At 47.0% G+C, this 17888-nt stretch overlaps 1 protein-coding gene and 1 long non-coding RNA gene across 3 annotated transcripts in view; one reads left to right on the top strand and one right to left on the bottom strand.

The window, feature by feature from the left end:
* Positions 1 to 16518, bottom strand: part of ADAMTS17 (ADAM metallopeptidase with thrombospondin type 1 motif 17) — a 156674-nt gene extending 140156 nt beyond the window's left edge. The window contains exons 1-3 of one of the 2 annotated variants that reach the window (XM_086849571.1): positions 16360 to 16518; positions 15427 to 15764; positions 6474 to 6639 (exon numbers count right to left, since the gene is read on the bottom strand). In XM_086849571.1, coding sequence (XP_086705697.1) covers positions 6474 to 6639; positions 15427 to 15764; positions 16360 to 16429 — 574 coding nt within the window. In that variant the 5' untranslated portion in view covers positions 16430 to 16518. The remainder of the gene's footprint in view (positions 1 to 6473; positions 6640 to 15426; positions 15765 to 16359) is intronic. The other variant, XM_086849570.1, reaches the window with a different exon arrangement.
* LOC111934003 (uncharacterized) lies at positions 4497 to 5985 on the top strand. Its single transcript, XR_002866950.2, has 3 exons — positions 4497 to 4610; positions 4735 to 4826; positions 4932 to 5985. It is a non-coding gene; the product is annotated as an uncharacterized LOC111934003 (long non-coding RNA).
* Positions 16519 to 17888: the final 1370 nt, after the last annotated feature.

Here is a 17888-nt window from a genome sequence, read left to right as displayed (position 1 = left end):
GATCCTGCACACAAACCAAGCCTAGAAATTAAAAAAAGGGAGTAATTGAGGTGTATTCTTAGTACTCAACCTAAAACCCTCTGTCACTGCTGAATTATCAGAGGGACAGGATGCCACAAAATGTCCCTGGTACCAGCAGCAGGACAGAAGCACTCCTCAAAAGATGATTAACCCCAGACATGGAGCCCCTTTGCCTCTGCCAGGATACTGCACAGAAATTATCTCTGCGTCCTGGCCTGTTATTTCTCCACCAAAAACCCTGGAATTTCAGATTCACAGCTAGGTGATGCCAGTGGATTGCCTGAAGTTCAGGAATTACAAATGGTTGCGCATTGAAAGAACAGCTGATTACAGACTGAGAGCTGTCCTCTCATTTTTAATGCCCAGTCCTACAAAACTCCATCTCCAATTTCTCTCTGACTGGAATGGAGGACAAAATCAGGGATCAACTGCTAGGAAAAATTACCGCAGAGCAAAATGATCCATTATTCCATAATTCACCTCCCAAAAATGGTTTTGTTTTGCTTTGGGGTTTTTTTGTTTATTTTTTTTCTCCCAAACAGCCACTTTCATACCAAATCACAAGTTCATGACTATTTCTCTGGCACAGCAGCAAACAAGAACTTGAGACAGAAGTCATGAACTCTGAGCTGCATCTCAAAACACCACTGAGATTTTACTGCAAGGATTGTTATCCAAGTTAGTCTGTGGCTTGGACACATCAGTTAAAACCTTATTCTTCTACAAAACAAACTCAGTCATCAACACAACTCATCAGGACTTTGTTTTAATGGCAGGTCTGTGAGGCAGGACAGGATAAGCACTGTGATCTCTGCTCAATGGCTCCATTTGTCACCAGGATTCAAAGATTCTCACCTCCTGGGTTATGTACACCCATCTCCCATGGAAAGGACACTTTTCTGGTGGCACAAAAAAGGACTCACGACAGATAAATAAAACAATTTAGTGGTACAGGAGCAGGTTCAGTGAGCATAGCTTGAGCTATGGACAGTAATAACATGGAAGAGGCAAAGACACCTAAAAGTTGAGCAATCTGCCTTAGTCCAGGAAGCATCTCTCTGCTTTTCTAACCAGAATGACCATGGAACACCCATGAACGTCCCTAGACAAGGACAGAGAACAGTGACAATTGAGCTCATCACCACCTGCCAGGCTGCATTTCACTGGGTTCCAATGGAAACCAGCACTCAGCTTTATCAGGAACCAAGCAAAGGAGGAGCACAGCTGCTCTGGAAGGGGAAAAAATCCATCATACATGAATACATATTTACACTTTCTTTTTATGTCCCTTTTTCACCTTGACAGCAGAGGAAGAAAAACCTGGAGTCCCTCACACTCCTCATGATCCACACTGAGAGAATCAGTGTGAATTATGAGGACAGACCTGCAGTAAAGCCTCACTTGCCACATGTCATGGAAAAGGACACTTCTGAACATCAGACTGCTGCAGGAGGCTGCATGAGGAAACAATCACAGGCTTGCAGGGAAAAACCCACACTCCCCATTTGGAAGAGAAGGGACCTGGAAAAACCAAGGGATTTATCCACAGAAGTGAGACACACTCCCATGGGCAAAGTGCTGAGTTCCTGATACAGGGAATCCTTCTGTGCTTGCAAACACTTAATCACATTACATCTTCTGTGGAGCCCATTGTTGAAATCCTGCTTTAATTCTCCAACAGCTGCTTCCTAATATGGACTAATACAGGTTGCATTACATCTCTCTATTTTTAGTGCACATGTTTTTGGCCATAACAACTGCTCTTTCAGGCCAAGTCAAACCTGCAGAGAAAACACAGCTAAGAGACAATGATTAAAGATGGGGAAATGCAACGTAGCAGTAACATGTGTTTAAGATTTATACCTGTTCAGGGAAAGCATTCCCTACATTTGATACCTGTAGACCAGCACTTACTCTAAATTATTACCAGCTTAGATAAATTGTTAAAACAGGTTGCAAAGTAACAAAGTGCAGAAAAGCAACACGTTGTTATTTTGTGAATTAAAATATTGATCTTCCTGTTATTTCACTGTATGTGCAGCACATTTGCATTAAAGGAAAAACTGGTTCATTTAAACTGACAAAAGGGTTTAAAGCAAACCCACATTTAAGAGTAATTTATGAGGTCTATATCATAAACATGAAATAACAACCTTCCCTCCAAAGACAAGCTGCTCTCTCTCATGCTCCTGGACTGTATTTTCATCAAATCCTTTCTATGTAAGGAGACTTTAATATATCACTGGAGACTTTTGGAGAAGTTGTAACAGAATTTACTTTTCCCAAAGAAACAGAAAGTTTTATGACATGGTTAGAGGAGATTCCTATGCTTTCACAACATGGTTTGATTCTGTCTTGAGCATTGATATTTTCTCAAAATCAAGAAAAACTGATTTTTTTTTCCATCCACAGACTCTGATGGCAAAGGAACATGCAAAATATGTGTCCAAATCTCAGTAAATAGTTAACCTACTGTTTTTCCATGATAGTTAAAAAAGAAATAATCCATTTACTGCAGCTGAATCTGTGGTAGATATTGTCACATGGAAACAGCTTTATTGTATGTCACAAGGTCACAGAGACAGGACAATGAAAGAAGCTCTATCTCAGAGGTTGGGCACTGCAAAAATCATGCATGATGCCTTAGAAGAGATCCTTCTCTCCTGCCTGGTTCTTCTGCAGGGAAATTCTTACTTGTATGTATTAAAACCCGCAAACAAAACTCCCTTTGACTCCACTCTTTCCATAGCAAAAAACACTTCTCCAGGACCTTTGACAAGAATGTTGTCAGAGCCTGTCTTTACAATGAGAGCAGGGTGTGACAGGAGGTTTGTGCAGATGCTGCCCAGTGTCCAGAGATGAAGTGTTTCACATCACTGGTGTGAAGCTATTTCCCATGTTCCTCAAGACTCCCTGCTCCAGAGCAAGTGAAACCCAACCTTCCCTTCCTTCCCCCTCATTGCATGTGCACCTGGAAACCTTTTAATAGGTTTTCTGTTTGCCTCACAGGGGCTCATGTTCATGCCTGAGCAGAAATGTGCATTGTGACTTCAACTCTCTCTCTCGCTGGATGACAGGTGATAAAAATAAAACATATTCACATATCATATGACTAACAATAGCACCTGGCCCATGGTGATGGGATCCCTCCTTTGCTGCTGGAGCACTTTGGAATTTAAACAAAGGAACTAAAACATCAGCCCTGGGACTTTTTTTAACCCATTAGTAGACACTTTCAGGTTCAAATCTCAAGGATCCAGTCATGCAAAACCTTAAGTACTTTCCCATTCTTGACTACAGCCAGATTAATCCTCTTATACAGATTATTCCAGGAGAAATTTGGCTCCCACAAAGTTCTCCTGCAGACCTAAAAATAATTTTGAGTGCTGCAGGACATGTAACACCACTCAGACTAAAGGAGTTGTTTTAAGAGATTTTAACCACCCCTTATCAAACCAGCCTGATGGCATTACCTGGCCCCAAGCCACTTTCCCTCTCCCAAGGCTGGGGTCTGCAGGGAGAGCACCACATTTCTAGGTGGAACATGGGGCCAATGGAAAGCTGTGCTCTCTGACCCCCTAAGCAGCACTTCCTAATTAAGTTAATTTTGCTTTCTTAAAGTGCTTTCCTGCTCCTCCTCCAAATACTCACACATTACATCACCAAGAACCGTTGTTTATCAAGTTCATATATCACAGGAAATTTGCCACTGAGCAATTTAGCCCTGTTTAAATTTTTATGATGTGATCAATAGTTAGCATTAAAAATTCAGCTGATGTTTTGTGCTTTGATTCCCAAATAACCCCAGATTATGCAAGCTACCTCTGAATTATAGAATTTTAAGAAGAGAATACATGTAGAGGTGGTTCTTGTATATTCAGAAAATACAAGAACAGCAGTACAGGATTGGAAAACACCCAAGCATGGCAGCTCTGAGCCCTTGAAAAATACTCATTTTATACTGTATTTACACAGACCTGTCTTTTTCTGTCTATGTCATTCCACAATACAGGGTTTGTATCTAAGATGTCTGGCATAGAAATATCCCCATGTATTTACAACCTCCAACCTTTCCTGCCAAGTTTCAGCCTGGGTGAGCCAAATTTTAAGCCAGTGGAAAACAACCTCTAGTACAAATCTGACCAGTCCATGTTGGTGAGTATCACTGTAAGGAGACCTTTTCCCAGGAGACACTCTGGAAGCACACCCCTAGATGGTCACCTACACACTTTTTATTAGAAATAGACCTTTTTTGTGTCAGACAGGATGAATTTTTTTTGTTTCTAAACTCCTTGAGCACAAAAGTTAATCCAAAGCAGACAGGAGGCAATTAGGTCGTTAAGGTGCTGAGCCTATTAACAACCATGAGTTACATTTGTGTCCCTCAACAATGACAAATATCCAGGGGTCTGTCTTTAAGTGGGAAAGCCCACAACCAACTGCATTATTTCAGGACAGGGCTACTGCCAAGCAGCACTGCAGGGGCTTGGCTCCCTTCTTAGCACAGCAGAAGGAATCAGCACCCAGGGGATGGGAATTCTGTTCCCAGCTGTAGCAGTGGGTCCCCAGAAGCCTTCAGGAAGGATGAGGTGCCAATGGAAATACTCTTTTTTCAGTATCTTCTTTTAGTATCTTCATGCTCACTCAGCTCCAATTTCCCTTTGTGATCCTGTGTAATTATTGCCCAGTGTCTCCCCAATTTCCTTCCTTTAGTTCCTCCTCTCAGGGAGGGAATTCCAGGTCTGCCAAGGACAGGGAGCATCCTTGCCCATAGAAAAAAGGCCAAAGGGTTCAGTGGCCAAAGGGTGAGGCTGATTTCCTAGACTGATTCTGATTCAATTCAGATTTTAGCTAATGGCTGTTTCATTTTACAGTGTAAGAATTCTGAAATGCATTTTCTGTTACCACAGGGCTGCAGCACCTATGGAACTTGGCTGGGAAATCAGAGCAGTGCTGAATTCTGATGTTTTCTCTGAAAAGAGTCATAAGGGATCTGTAACTGTAACCAGATCCAAGATTTCATCCTCAGAGAATCAGAAAGAAGATTGGCTTAGTTTGAACCCCTGAGAATGATAAACTTGCTGAACTATTAAGAGCTCAGCTCCACGCAGGAGAAAATAAAGGTCCTGGCTGCAGGATTTACCAGCAGCACTACCAGGGAGGATGCAGCTTAGAAGCAGGCACAGATTAAACACAAAAACTGAAATACAAAGCCTTACAGGCAAACTTCAGCTTCCTGGCTGCCTGTTCCAGTGAGCTCCTTCAGGAGCTATTCCCACAAAGAAGCTTTTTGTGCCTCCTGTTGCTGCCACATCCTTCCATGTCCAACAGCAGCCCTTGTCCCTGAGCACTCAGCTCTTCCCACACCAGTGATTCTCACTCCTGCACCCAGAAAACCTCCCATCCAGGAGAAGGCAGGAGAAAAATGAAAGGAACAGAAAATACAGGGAAACTGCAAACTAATGAAAAATGTTCACAAAGTTCATAAAAAATACCTGCTCTGCAACACACCCAGAGAGAATTTGAGAAAGGATAAAATTAAATTGCTCTAAAGAAGCCAAAAAATAGTTTATACCAGCTGGCAATTTGACTGTTTGGCTTTTAAAGTGGGAGAAGACAGGACATGATTAATGAACAGAATTGGCCATTTTCTCCTGAAAAATGATAGCAAATTATAATATATGATATAATAACTATTTTATCAGATAGCACTTAAGTTTGATGAGTCAAACACCAGATAGAAAAATCAAGCTCCTAGTTAAAAAAAAATCATCTTGCTGAACTACATTTCATAGCTCCAAATGCACACAAGCCCTTACAAAAGCAATTAAAAACCATAAAATAATGCAAAGTCTGCTCAGTTGACCCTGATATGGATCGTGTGCTCTGCTAGACAGAACTAAGAATGACGGCATGAGAAGCTGAAAAAGAAAGCAGATTGTTTTGAAAGACAAACTGTGCATATCTTCCACCTCCAGATATCCCTTTATCCTATTATGAGCTGGATCCCTGGAGTTGTATTCCACAGATGAAACTTCAAATTATAAGTTATAATTAATTAAGTTATATCAAAATAGCTGAAGTGATGTTTTCCACACTCCAAAATGGGAGGATCACTATTCTATCTCTGCTTGCTTAGGACAACTCCAGTGGAAAGGCAAGATGGAAGAGCCCACATCAACACTGCATTCTGTCCTTTGCTTAAAGTCCAGTGAATCCCTCCCTGAGCAGTGGTCACACTGCAAAATTAGAGCAGAATTAATGACCTTACAAGTCCAGTGTTACAGCACGTGCCCTGACAACTTCATATCTGTGATGTGACTCCTGCCTGAAGAAGCAACAGGATTCACTCACACTTGCCATCCTTCCCCAGCTATGGCTGCCCAACCAGCAGAATTACAAAATACAAACAGAATTCCCATGGCTGCTCTCTGAAGCCACTCCAAGCTCACCTGCTACAACTTTGCAGTGCTCCTCAGGGCCCTGTGGCTTGGTGGGATGGCCGGGTTTTGTGGATCGTCTCCGCCTGATGAAATGCTCCTTCCCACTGAATGAGGTCTCAGATGCATTCACAGGTTGGATCAGCAGCTGCTCTGATCCAAGCTGGATGTAGCCAACCTGTCCACAAAACAGAACAAAAAAACTCCATCAGTTTGGTACCTGAGCCTTGTCTATCCAGCCCAATCTGAAACCCAGGTCATTTCACTGCAATCATTTCCAGTGTGAGGAAATGATGTCATGGTTGTGTTCAGCCTGGGTGATACAGACTAAAAACTTCATTTGCTTCTCTTATTTATTTTTTGTATCACTGAGCACTATTTAGAAACAATGCACTGTACTTGCACAAAGGAAAGGTGGGGATTCCTGTCAGCACTTTTGCTTTCCCTTCTTCCGCTCCCTCCAGACACAGCCCCACAAATATGTGTGTTTTACAAGATGCTCAGCTCACATGAGGACAAATAAATCCTGTTAACAGAAATCCCTTTAAAATCACCTCTCCAGCTGCCAGGATTGCCTTGCTATTGAATGACATTTACTATCTCAGAGCACAGAGGTGACACTGCCTGCACACAGGCGGCCTCTGTGTGTACCAACCTCACAAGGAACACTGAGAAAACTCATGCCAAGTTTTTTGGGACCAAATACCTCTTCCTGACTACATTGAGGACCACATAGTCAGCTCTGCTCTCCCTGCAATTCCATGGGTTGGATTTCTGAGGTGAAGTGAGGAATGGACTGTTGCACTGTCCCAGTTTCAGGATTTTCCACCATCTCTGGAATAAGTGACACTAGGAAGGCAAAGACCCTGCCTAAATAACTCCACAGAGCCCAGGTCAGAGCACTCAAATCCCTGCCTTCCTTGCACCAAGTCCAGACCTTACACCAGGGCTGGCAAGAACACCTTTGGAAGCCAGCTTCTGCCCCAGGAGAGCCCTCCTCTGCTCACAACCCAGAGCTTTTAAGGTTCTTTTATACTTTTTCCACTCCTTTTCTGGCATGAAAAGAAGAGAGTGAAAGCAAAGTTATCACCTTAAAACTTAACAAAGCCTTCAGGTTTAGTAATCAACACCGAGGTTGTAACACTTTGCACAAAGTGAGTATTTACAATGAGGGGCTCTTACTTTTCATTGTACTAATCCAGTGATTATTTATATTGCAATTAAAAGTCTCAAAACACAGCTCTGCCATGTATTTCCCCCTTGAGAGAAGTCTTGAGGTCCAATTTAACTTCTGTTAACAACAGAAGGGCTCATCTGGTCTGCCAGGATTGTGCACCTGAGAGGTAAAGGTGCTTCCAGTGAGCTCCAACACCTACCCTATACATAAAAGAGGGGCCAGACTTTTCTGATCCCCCCCTCCCCACGTTCTGTGCCAGCCAGGCAGCTCTCCAAAGAAATGCTCTGCACGTACATCCAAATGCTGTATGTTCAACAGCTGACTGTACTAATATGATTTATAATATACATTACATACACACTATATATTGTACATTTCCACACCTCCCTGCCAAATTCGGTCCTCACGTACACCCAGGAAATCCCTTTGGCCCAGTATTTCCAGCAAGAGGAATTTCTGCTAGCAGAAATGAGAGCTCTCCTCCCTTGACAGCCACACAAACTGAACAGCATTCAGGGGAAACCAGGGTGTCTCAGAAAGGGTCACTGATTTCCAAAGAGCACTTGGACAAAAATAAAGCTGTAAAATTTGGTGTCTCCACTGATCATGGCTGCAAAGCACAGCAGAGACAATCAGTCTCTGAGGAAACAAGAGACACCTCTTTGGGGGCCTTCCAAAAGAGGTCATGCTCTTGGAGCAGGGGAATTGCTTAAGGATAAAATGCCTTGGCACTTCCTACCTACAGAGAAAACCCAACATTATTCCTAGGACCTACAAAATGCTTACCAGTATACAAGACCCACTCTGCCCTGGAGTGTCCAAAGTGCTGCCTTTTCACTTAAATCACAAGCTGGGCTTTGTAAGAATTGCTTCAGAGACAGTAAAAGCTCTGGTGACTTGTTCTTCCAGCCTCCTTTACGATGCTCTTCACTACTTCCCCTCCTTGTTCCAATCCTCCTGCTGGGAGGTAGCCCCAGCCCCCTTTTTTAATATAGGTTTTAATTATTTAGAAGAAGGGTTGTAAATCTGGTGCCATGGTACTAAAAGCCATACCAGAGCTCCTGACAGACTGCCAACCATTTCAGCTGGTGCCAAAAATATGTAAGAAGAAGTCAGTTTCATCACCACCCGACATTATCCCAATTTTCTGGCATCAAGAGTAAAAATAATTTAAACCACTGGAAAAGACTTATGTTTCACATTTGCTGTGGAATTGTGAAACCTATGGAGAGAAAGAGCCATGAGTCTTCACCCTGGAATACGTTGGGAAACATCTCAAGCTCAATCTGACAAGGCAAATAGAGTTTCAATCAGGGTTTGCAGGATCAGGCCTGTAAAGTATCCTTGGGGAGTTAAAAATTTCCCCACACTTGACAGTTGGGTTCTGAAAAGTCCCCAGACCTGTTGGCCCAGAGAAGATCTTTTGGACCCTGTAATTTGAACTGTCTGGTCATTATTTTGCTTTTTCCATAAGAAATTAATTTCTCATTTGCACCCCTCAAATCCTCCAGATCCTGCCCTTTGCTAATCCCAGCATGAGAGATCAGACATCAGCCCTGGACAAAGGCTCTGTGCTTTTCTTCTCTTTTCTGTACGAGTTGAGGGACTGCAGAAAGCTTTGGATTTTGAAGATAAGGAAGTAAAACAGAAGACCATGTAACCCTCGGAGCTACTTTTCCCACATCTCTGGAAATCATTCCAATTAAGTGAAATGCTTTGGATTTGCCATTTCCCATTTGCTTGGGGAGATGCATATCAAAAGCTGGGATTCTCCCTCCCATCCTTCTCTCCCTGTGGGAGTCCAGGACCTGCTGCTGTGCCAGATCCTGGGATAGCTGAATTTTGGGAAAAGCAGATGCTGCCCAACCCCACCATCCTGGAGAATCTGAGACACAGGAACCCAAAAAATTTCAGAGGAGTGCAGGGGTTCACCATCATCTGCACTAATTTTACAGTTAGTATGGCCAGACCATGCAGCTGACAGAATCCTGCAGCTCTGCTAACAAGAAAGGCTGGAATGATTTCAGCCTCCAAAGGCAGGCAAACTGACAAGTTGATTAAAACAAACAATAATCCACACTTCCCACTACAGCCGCACTCACCACTGTGCTTAACAGTGGCAAGATCTTTCACATTAAGGATATTTCATATCCTTATTTTAGAAGTCAGCTCAACATTGCTCACCACCAAAACATTCCTATGCTCTTATCCAGGGTTTCACACACACAGTGGTCACTCAAGCAACCTGCTCACGTTGTTCTACTCTTTTACCACCAGTAGTTCACTCTTTTGCTACAAATCATTTTCCAGTGGAGCTTTTTTGGGCTAAATGACAGCAGGGAAAGGAGGAAGGTCCTCACGCTGTGTCACTGAAATGCCAGTGGTAACACAGCCTTTGTATGACCCCATCCTGCTTCCTTGGCTTGGCTCTGTCCCTGTGCCCTGGTAGTGCTGGTGGAGCTACAGCAGCTCCAGGACCTGCTCAGAAGAGGGATCCAAATCCTCCGTGTTCTCTGCACATGGTTCTTGACCTTCCCACATGTTAACACTCTCCAACAGTTACACTGTTTTTCCAGCCCTTTTTATTTTCACAACATCTTTGAAGGAGATCTGTGAAATGCTGAATCTTTAACAGATTTTTCTCTTGCTCCTAAGTGTTCATTAGTTACATACATACGAACACGCTGAAAAGAGAACAGATTTAAACATCTGACAAATTCCATCCCCTTCTCAATTTCTCAACTGTTACGCTGTAAATCGTTGTTTAACCATTTCCTCAAAGTTAAAAGGAAGTTAATGTTTAAAGTGAAGAACAAAACAACCCACAAATACAGTTTAATAAACTTCATGTGGGTTTTAGTCCCACCCTCATTAACCATGTTTCAGCTTTGGTTGGTTATTATTTAAAAGTGCAACTCAAGCAAATTGAAAAGAAGAGCTTTAAATTAAGTTTTCTTCCAGAGTAATTTCAGGTTTACACTCAACTCTGAGAGCAGACCATACCCAGGAATATCTGTCCTGGCCTCCAACACTGCTAAACAAGGAAACCCCAACATGTTCTCCCTCTTGTCCACTGTGGAAGAGGAAAGAAAATCCCAGCACAAGGAAATCCAGCAGAGTAATTTTAAGAGGTTTAACTTTTCAGCTCATGGCCCAGCTATGGATGAATGCCAGACAGCTCCTCTCCCAGACAGGAGAGTTCAGCGGAGCTGAAGGTTTCCTCAGGGGAAATTGTATCATCTTATAATCCCCACACGCCTGCTCTGCCCTGCTTCCCACAGCAGCAGAGGCTCCTGAGTCACCTGAAGGGCAGCACCGCCCTTGTGCACACAGAAAACACTTCACTGGCCAGGGATGGAGCTCACCGAGCTGCAGCATCAGCTCTGAACCAGGCAGCACCTCCCTCTGCAGTGAATGAAGGAGGGCAAACTCCTCCAGAGGGGCAATTCACCAACCTAAGGTACCTATAACACAAGATGAACCATCAGGGAAGTGCCCATCTTTATCACTCACTCAGCCCTGGACAACCAGACTGGCCTAAACCTTCCAGACTGTGGCCTCTTCTGTATCCTTGCTCCTCTTTTCCCATGGACAGAGCATTTACTGTTTTACCAGGAGTGCTTGAAGTTACTGCTCATTCCCTGGAGGCTGCAGTCCAAGCTACTCAGTTCTCTTTGCCCTCACTGCCCTTCCAGACAGGATCCAAACCCACACCAGGACATCCTGCAAGGCACACCCACCTGTGAAATCAGTGGGACCTCAGAGGAAGAAGTCCTGATAGATGCTCTTATCATCTGTCCTTGTCTACATCTTACACCCTCACAAAGTTTATGATGGTCCCAAGTGAACAGAACATACCAGAATGAAGACCTACCATCCAGAAATATTTTAACAAGCTGGAAGATGCAGGAAGTTTAACAAAGGGAAATGTACACAAAGCTTGGAAGAAAATAAGCCCTTTTGTTGTCTGAGTAGATTGTATGAGACTACAAAATATTTAAGTTTTTCCAACATCCAGAGTGCATCTCTTAAGGTGTAGTTTCAATTAGTCTATTCTGCCCCACAAAGAGAAAAGTCACCATTCTCACTCCATGAGCCCTTGTAATGTGCATCATCCATTTCCATGCAAAAAGTTCAAAGGAGAAAAAACTGGGGTGCTAAAATGTTAAATGTTATATGAACTAGCCTGAACAGGAGGGAGGCACAAACTCCTCTCGTACTTCAACTGAGAAGGACAAACCACTTTATTTAGAGACAAGACAAAGAGCAACCCTGAAGCCAAGATCAATGACTCTGGATTTTAAAATGGAAGAGAAATGATTTAGAATCAAACCTCTGCCTCTAAATGCATCCCAGTGATTTTCACCTTTTGGTTCCTGAACAGTTTTCAACAGTTTCCTTTCATTTCTAAGTATAATGTTTATTTTAACATGGACTCATGACCCTCTTAAAACTGTAAATGTTTCCAAAATGTAGGTACAAGAAACGTGAGAAGTCTATACCTGCTGTAAGGGGCTGATGCTGCAGTCCAGCACTTCAGCATGTGACAGTAACTCAACTGTGGCTTTACAGACCTGGAACTTTCCAAAAAATAAAGTTCCTGTACTGGCTGTTGTCTTCTAGTGATGGTCCCAGGGGCTGCAGAACTGCCTGTGAGTGCCCAGCACCAGGGAAAGCCTGTGCAGCCCTGAGCTGTGGCCAGAATCCCAGGGCTGGCACAGCTGCACTCCCCAGAGGACAGCACTGCCAAGGGGAAGGCAGCAGCACTTTCCAGGAACACTGCCTCCACTGTGCTGAATTCCCAGCTTGTCACAAGGAACGGGAGGGCTGGAGCTTCCTCACATGAGGTACTTTAGCTTTACCTAAATGATGAGACCTTAGGGTACAGCAGTCCTTACCTCCCTCTGACCTCACACAGCTCCGAGAGCACTGCCACCCTTCCCAAAGCAGGAAACTACAGCAGCCACACACTGGTTAACAGCAGCATCTGTGAGCAGAGCTTAGAAACCAGAGCCCAACCTTCAGATGCCACACTGGGAATCCGATATCATCACCAGGAAGTAATTGCTCAGTCTGGCTGCAGCTCAGTTTTCATGCCACTGTGTCAGGGATTTTGTTTTTACTAGAACTCTACTTGCCCTGATCATTTTATATCACTTTTGGTATGATTTATGGCACAGCTGAGAGTATGATTACAGCAAGGCCTGAGCCAGCTATAGATCAGGACACAGCATTACTGCCCACTCTTACCTCTTAGCAACCAGCTTTTCTGAAGGAGATATCCTGATCACCCAGCTAGAGTCCAATGAGCATTCCCCTGCAGGAATTTTCAGGAAACCCCCCACTGCAGCACTAGAACTGCTCAGAAGACAAATGCCAGGACAAACAGGCTGCAAGGTTTCCACTACCAAGGTCTTTCCTCTAGCCCAGCAGTTCTGGCCCATGTCCCACCTGTGAAGCTGCTGCTGAAGGCAAAGCCTTATTCCTTCTGCAGCAAACAGGGCTCAAGGAAGCAATGGAAAAATAAAAAAAAAAAATTGAACTTTTAAGAAGTGATGGTCTTAGTATTTTAGATTGCCAGACTAGAAGGCAAAAAAAAAATTCACCTGCTCTCAGTTTAACTCATGGCAGGTTAAAGATTTTCTAGAAAATTTGGGCCAAACTTTTGATTCCTCTGGTCCCAGAAAATGTCTTGCCACAAAACTGCACAACTTTCACTTATGGGTATGCTGGTTTAGTGTGGCCACTGCAAAAGGCTCTGTGAACACTGTGAAAACAGCCTAAAATGTGAGATATTTCATGTTTAAAGACAGACTTAAGAAACTGTGGTCCACTTAGCTAGAATAAGAAGGTTTGTCTATATGGTGGTATGGATTATTTCAGTGAAACCATTTCAATAATTAATGAGGTTCATCTTAAGTTTATTTTCATCCATCTTAAGTTCAGGCTCATCCTCAAGACACTGGAGTTTTCTGTTCTCTAGTTTTGAGCTCACAAGGGTGTTATAAACCCAACTCACTGAAATGAACCATGCACCTGCTTTTAGCCCTCTCCCATTCCTGGTGATTATCTGAATCAGGATGATTATTTGAATGAGGAGGATGAATAGATTCCTCTAATAGGAAAGGAGTATCCCAACATGCAGAAACATCTCTCTCTCAACATATCTGCCCACACCACTCTCTGCACTTGCAGGACCAGGTGCACAGGCAAAGGCAAGCAGAGTTTACCAACACTGTCACTAACACACAGGGCTTTGGTCTCCAAGAGATGGCACAAACCAGCAGCTTTGACACTGATCCCAGGCTGATCCAGCTCAGTTATGTCAATTTAGCCACTGCTTAGAACTGCCGTGATACAAACAGGTACTGCAATATTGCTGTTCACTTTTGCTGAGTAGTGAGCAAAAACTAACTAGTCTTGTCTCTTTTTCAGCTTTTCTACTGGGAATTTTGCCAAGATTTTTTACCCCCTCCTCCATTCCTTGATCTCAGGCAGTTACTACTGTACCTACAACTACATTCCTCTTTTTTTAAAGGTTCCTCCTCTGCTTGTTTGTGCTTTCCAGCTTTGGAAGCCCAGCAAGATTAACAAAACACACCTGGTGACAAAAGCGTAGCACTGTTAGTGATTTAAGGCTTGGACTAGAGATATTAGTTTTAAGCCTCCCTCGGTGGAACTCAGCTCAACTTCCAGTGCCACTCAGACCTCAGCATCTCTGTTGGGTCTTTTTAATCCTGAGGCACAGCGCCCTCAGATGGCTCCAGAACGAAGGCTGGAGCCCCGAGGGCAGAGCGTGAACTGCTTCTCACTACGGTTTAAGGATAAATATCCATTATCAGGTCTGTTCTGACAAGCACATTTCCCAGGACCACTGCTGGGAGTCACTGCCTAATGCCCCACTGACTTCCTGAAGTACTTTCAAGTTATCAGCAATAATTGCAAACTACTCAATGTCTTAAGCACCTCACCCTTCACCACTGAGAAACTTTCTGTCCCACACAGGATCACCTGCTCCCACCAGGATGCTCAGAGGAGAGCCAGGCCCTGCAGAGCCATCTGAAACTACAGCCTCGGACAGAGAAACCTTGACACTTGTAGTGGGAGCAGGTTCCCAGACCACAGCTCTCAGTGAACACCGATGGCAGGAGCCTGGGAAGAGCCAGCTGCACAGCTGCCACAGGATCAAACCAGGATGGCACCAAGTCATCCCCTGCCCCGTGGCTGGGGGACAGTGACACAAGGTGTTCCTTTCACCGAGACTCCTCTACAGCACCCTCGGGCTTTGCGGCCCACCCACAACGGAACCGCTGGGCCTGAGGCCCCTCAGGCATGGCTGAGGCAGCTCCACAGTGGAGAGCCAAGGTGGGCAGAACACCCACCATGGGCCAGCGGCAGTGCTCGGCAGGGCCCGAGAGGTGAGGGGACAGCGAGGGTCACCTCGCTGAGGGCAGGTGAAGCACAGGCATCCCGCCTCATCGGGCTGTCAGTAGCAACCCATGAAGGGGAGAGGGGCGGGATGGCGGTGCCAGCCCTGAGGAGGGGAGCGGGGCGGGATGGCGGTGCCAGCCCTGAGGAGGGGAGCGGGGCGGGATGGCGGTGCCAGCCCTGAGGAGGGGAGCGGGGCGGGATGGCGGTGCCAGCCCTGAGGAGGGGAGCGGGGCGGGATGGCGGTGCCAGCCCTGAGGAGGGGAGCGGGGCGGGATGGCGGTGCCAGCCCTGAGGAGGGGAGCGGGGCGGGATGGCGGTGCCAGCCCTGAGGAGGGGAGCGGGGTGGGGTGGCAGTACCAGCCCGGCGCAGGTGCTGAGGGAGGCGAAGGAGTCGCTGCGGTTCAGCGCGTGTCCCGAGTAGAAGCAGAGCCGCTCCCGCGGGGGCCGCCGCGCCTCCCCGCGCCGCCGCTCCACCGCGAAGCCCCGGGCCAGGAAGCGCAGGTCGCGGCGGAGGTGCAGGTACAGCTCGGCGCCGGCGGCGGGCAGGCGGAGCAGCACAGCCTCCTCCTCCTCCTCCTGCTCCGCCGCTGCCCGCCGGCGCCGGGGGCCGCCGCGATCCCCTCCGGGCGGCAGCAGGTGGATCTTCTCCAGCGGCACTCGCTCCGGGATCACCACTTCCAGCTCCGCTCCGCCAGCTGCAGGCGAGAAGGAGAGAGGCTCAGGCGCTCGCACCCCGGAGCCGCGGCCCGACGGGGCGGCCGAGGGCTGCGGCACCCCCCGCTCCCCGGGACAGCCCTGCGCTCGGGTTTCAGCGCAGACAGCCCCGCGCTGCAAACTGTGAATGGGCTGCGCGGACAATGGAGCCAGCGGAGCACGGCGATTTATTTCTCTCTATATACACATATATTAGAGACAGAAACGTGCAGGGAAGAGAGGAATAGAGCAAACACTAAAGCTACTTGTATCATTAAAAAAAGTATATATAGCTCAGACACAAGCATCGCATTTCACCAACCCCAATAAAATCTGCAGGGAGAAGGGGAAAAGCAGAGCGAGCCGCAGCAGCAGCCAAGGACAGTCAGCAGCTTTCCACATGGAACGCTACAGCAGCAGCGGGAGGACAGGAAAAGAAAATACAAAAGCCTGGAGCAATTCGCCCCGCGGGCTGGGACCGCGGCCACACAGGGGATGCGGTGCGTGCCCTGCGCTCCGCGCCCGCACGCTGCTGCCCAGAGCCGGACCCTGTCAGCGCCGCCGGGGAAGGGGAGCCGGGGCGGCAGGGAGCGCTACCTGTGCCGGCGTCCAGTCCGCAGAGCAGCAGGCAGGGCACGACGAGGGGCAGGAGGCAGCCGTCAAACATGGTAGTGCGGCGGCGGGGCGAGCGCGCAGAGCGGCGACGGGAGCACGGCCCGAGTGCGCCCTGCCCGCGCTCGGCACCGGGGATCGCCGCGGCGCGCGCCCGGCCACGCCCCCCGCCGCGGCTCCGCGCGCCCATTGGTGGCGGCGGCCGCCGGGACACGCCCCCCGCTTCCCCATTGGCTGCGCGCCGGCTGCGCCGCGCGGGGGGAACGCACGTGGGCGCGGGTGGCCGACAGGGGGCGCCCTCTCCTGCCCCGGCCCGGCCTCTGAGGGACCGGAGGGGCGCTCCGGGACCCGGTGTCGGTTCGGGACCCGGTGTCGGTTCGGGACCCGGTGTCGGTTCGGGACCCGCGGGGCCACCGGGGACATCCCGGCCGGGTCACGGGGTCTGACGGGCGGCATCCTGCCGCTGGGCAGCCCCGTAGAGTTTCCTCATCACTAATTGAATTTAGACACTGCTACAGCAGCTCGCTTGTGAAACTCACCCATTCCCTTCCCAGCACCATCCGCAAGACCGGTGCCAGGGCTTGGAAGACCAGGAAAAAGAATGAAGTTGGCGATATCATAGAATGGATTAGGTTGGAAGGCACCACAGAGGGACATCCAGTCAAACCTCCCTGCTCAAGCAGGGTCATCCCAGACCACAGTATATGGACACACATAGATTTTGGGCAATGATCCCACATACTCCTGAAGCACTCATTACATCGATGAAAATACGAAACAAGTGCATAAAGCTCAAGAAATATAAAAATTTATTTTTGCTAGCAATTCCCATTTTCACTGAAGTCCTGCAGCCACTGGAGTTCCTTCCCACCTGGTTGGGCCACATCCTGCATGCCCTCAGCTGTGCAGGCATCAGGAGAACTCGGTTTGGACAGGGGCTGTTGAAAGCACGAGGGTGATTTTCAAGAGCAGAAAGGTTTCTGCTGCGTTTGGTGGGCTTTGGATGGGATCCTGTGCTCCTGGCATGGCTGAGTCATGGAAAGCAGTCAAGACCCAACCTGTTAGCAGCTTTAAATTGTGGTGGCCCAGCAGAGCAGTGTCCTAGAGTTTAAACTTCTACAAAAATCTGCAATTTTGTTACTGAAATTGTAGAGGAATTCAAAGGAAGACCCATAAAAGAGTGTGAATGACTCTGACAGATCTCCCTGCAGCACTTCCACGAGACTTGTCCAGAGCTATACTGACAGCAGGAATGGCTCTGAGTTGCAAACAAGCAGAATTAGGTTTGGATGCACACCCCAGGGAGAGCAGGCACTGGCAGAGTGCTGAGAAAAGGGCTGTTTGGAGCTGGGAAAAGGACTGGTGAGAGACAAGAGCATGTTAACACCATTCTCTTTCTTCCAGGCATTGAGCAGGCAGCAAGGGCCACGTTTCCTTAGCGAGCTGCTCCTGTACAAGGAGAGAGGCTGTTTGAGAGCCAGAATCTTGGAGATGCCTCCAGCTCTTCACACTGC

The sequence above is a fragment of the Cyanistes caeruleus genome, chromosome 13, assembly GCF_971803275.1.
Source record: "Cyanistes caeruleus chromosome 13, bCyaCae1.hap1.1, whole genome shotgun sequence".
NCBI lineage: Eukaryota > Metazoa > Chordata > Aves > Passeriformes > Paridae > Cyanistes > Cyanistes caeruleus.
Note: the sequence above shows the minus strand (reverse complement) of the source record. Positions and strands in the feature narration are given on the sequence as shown.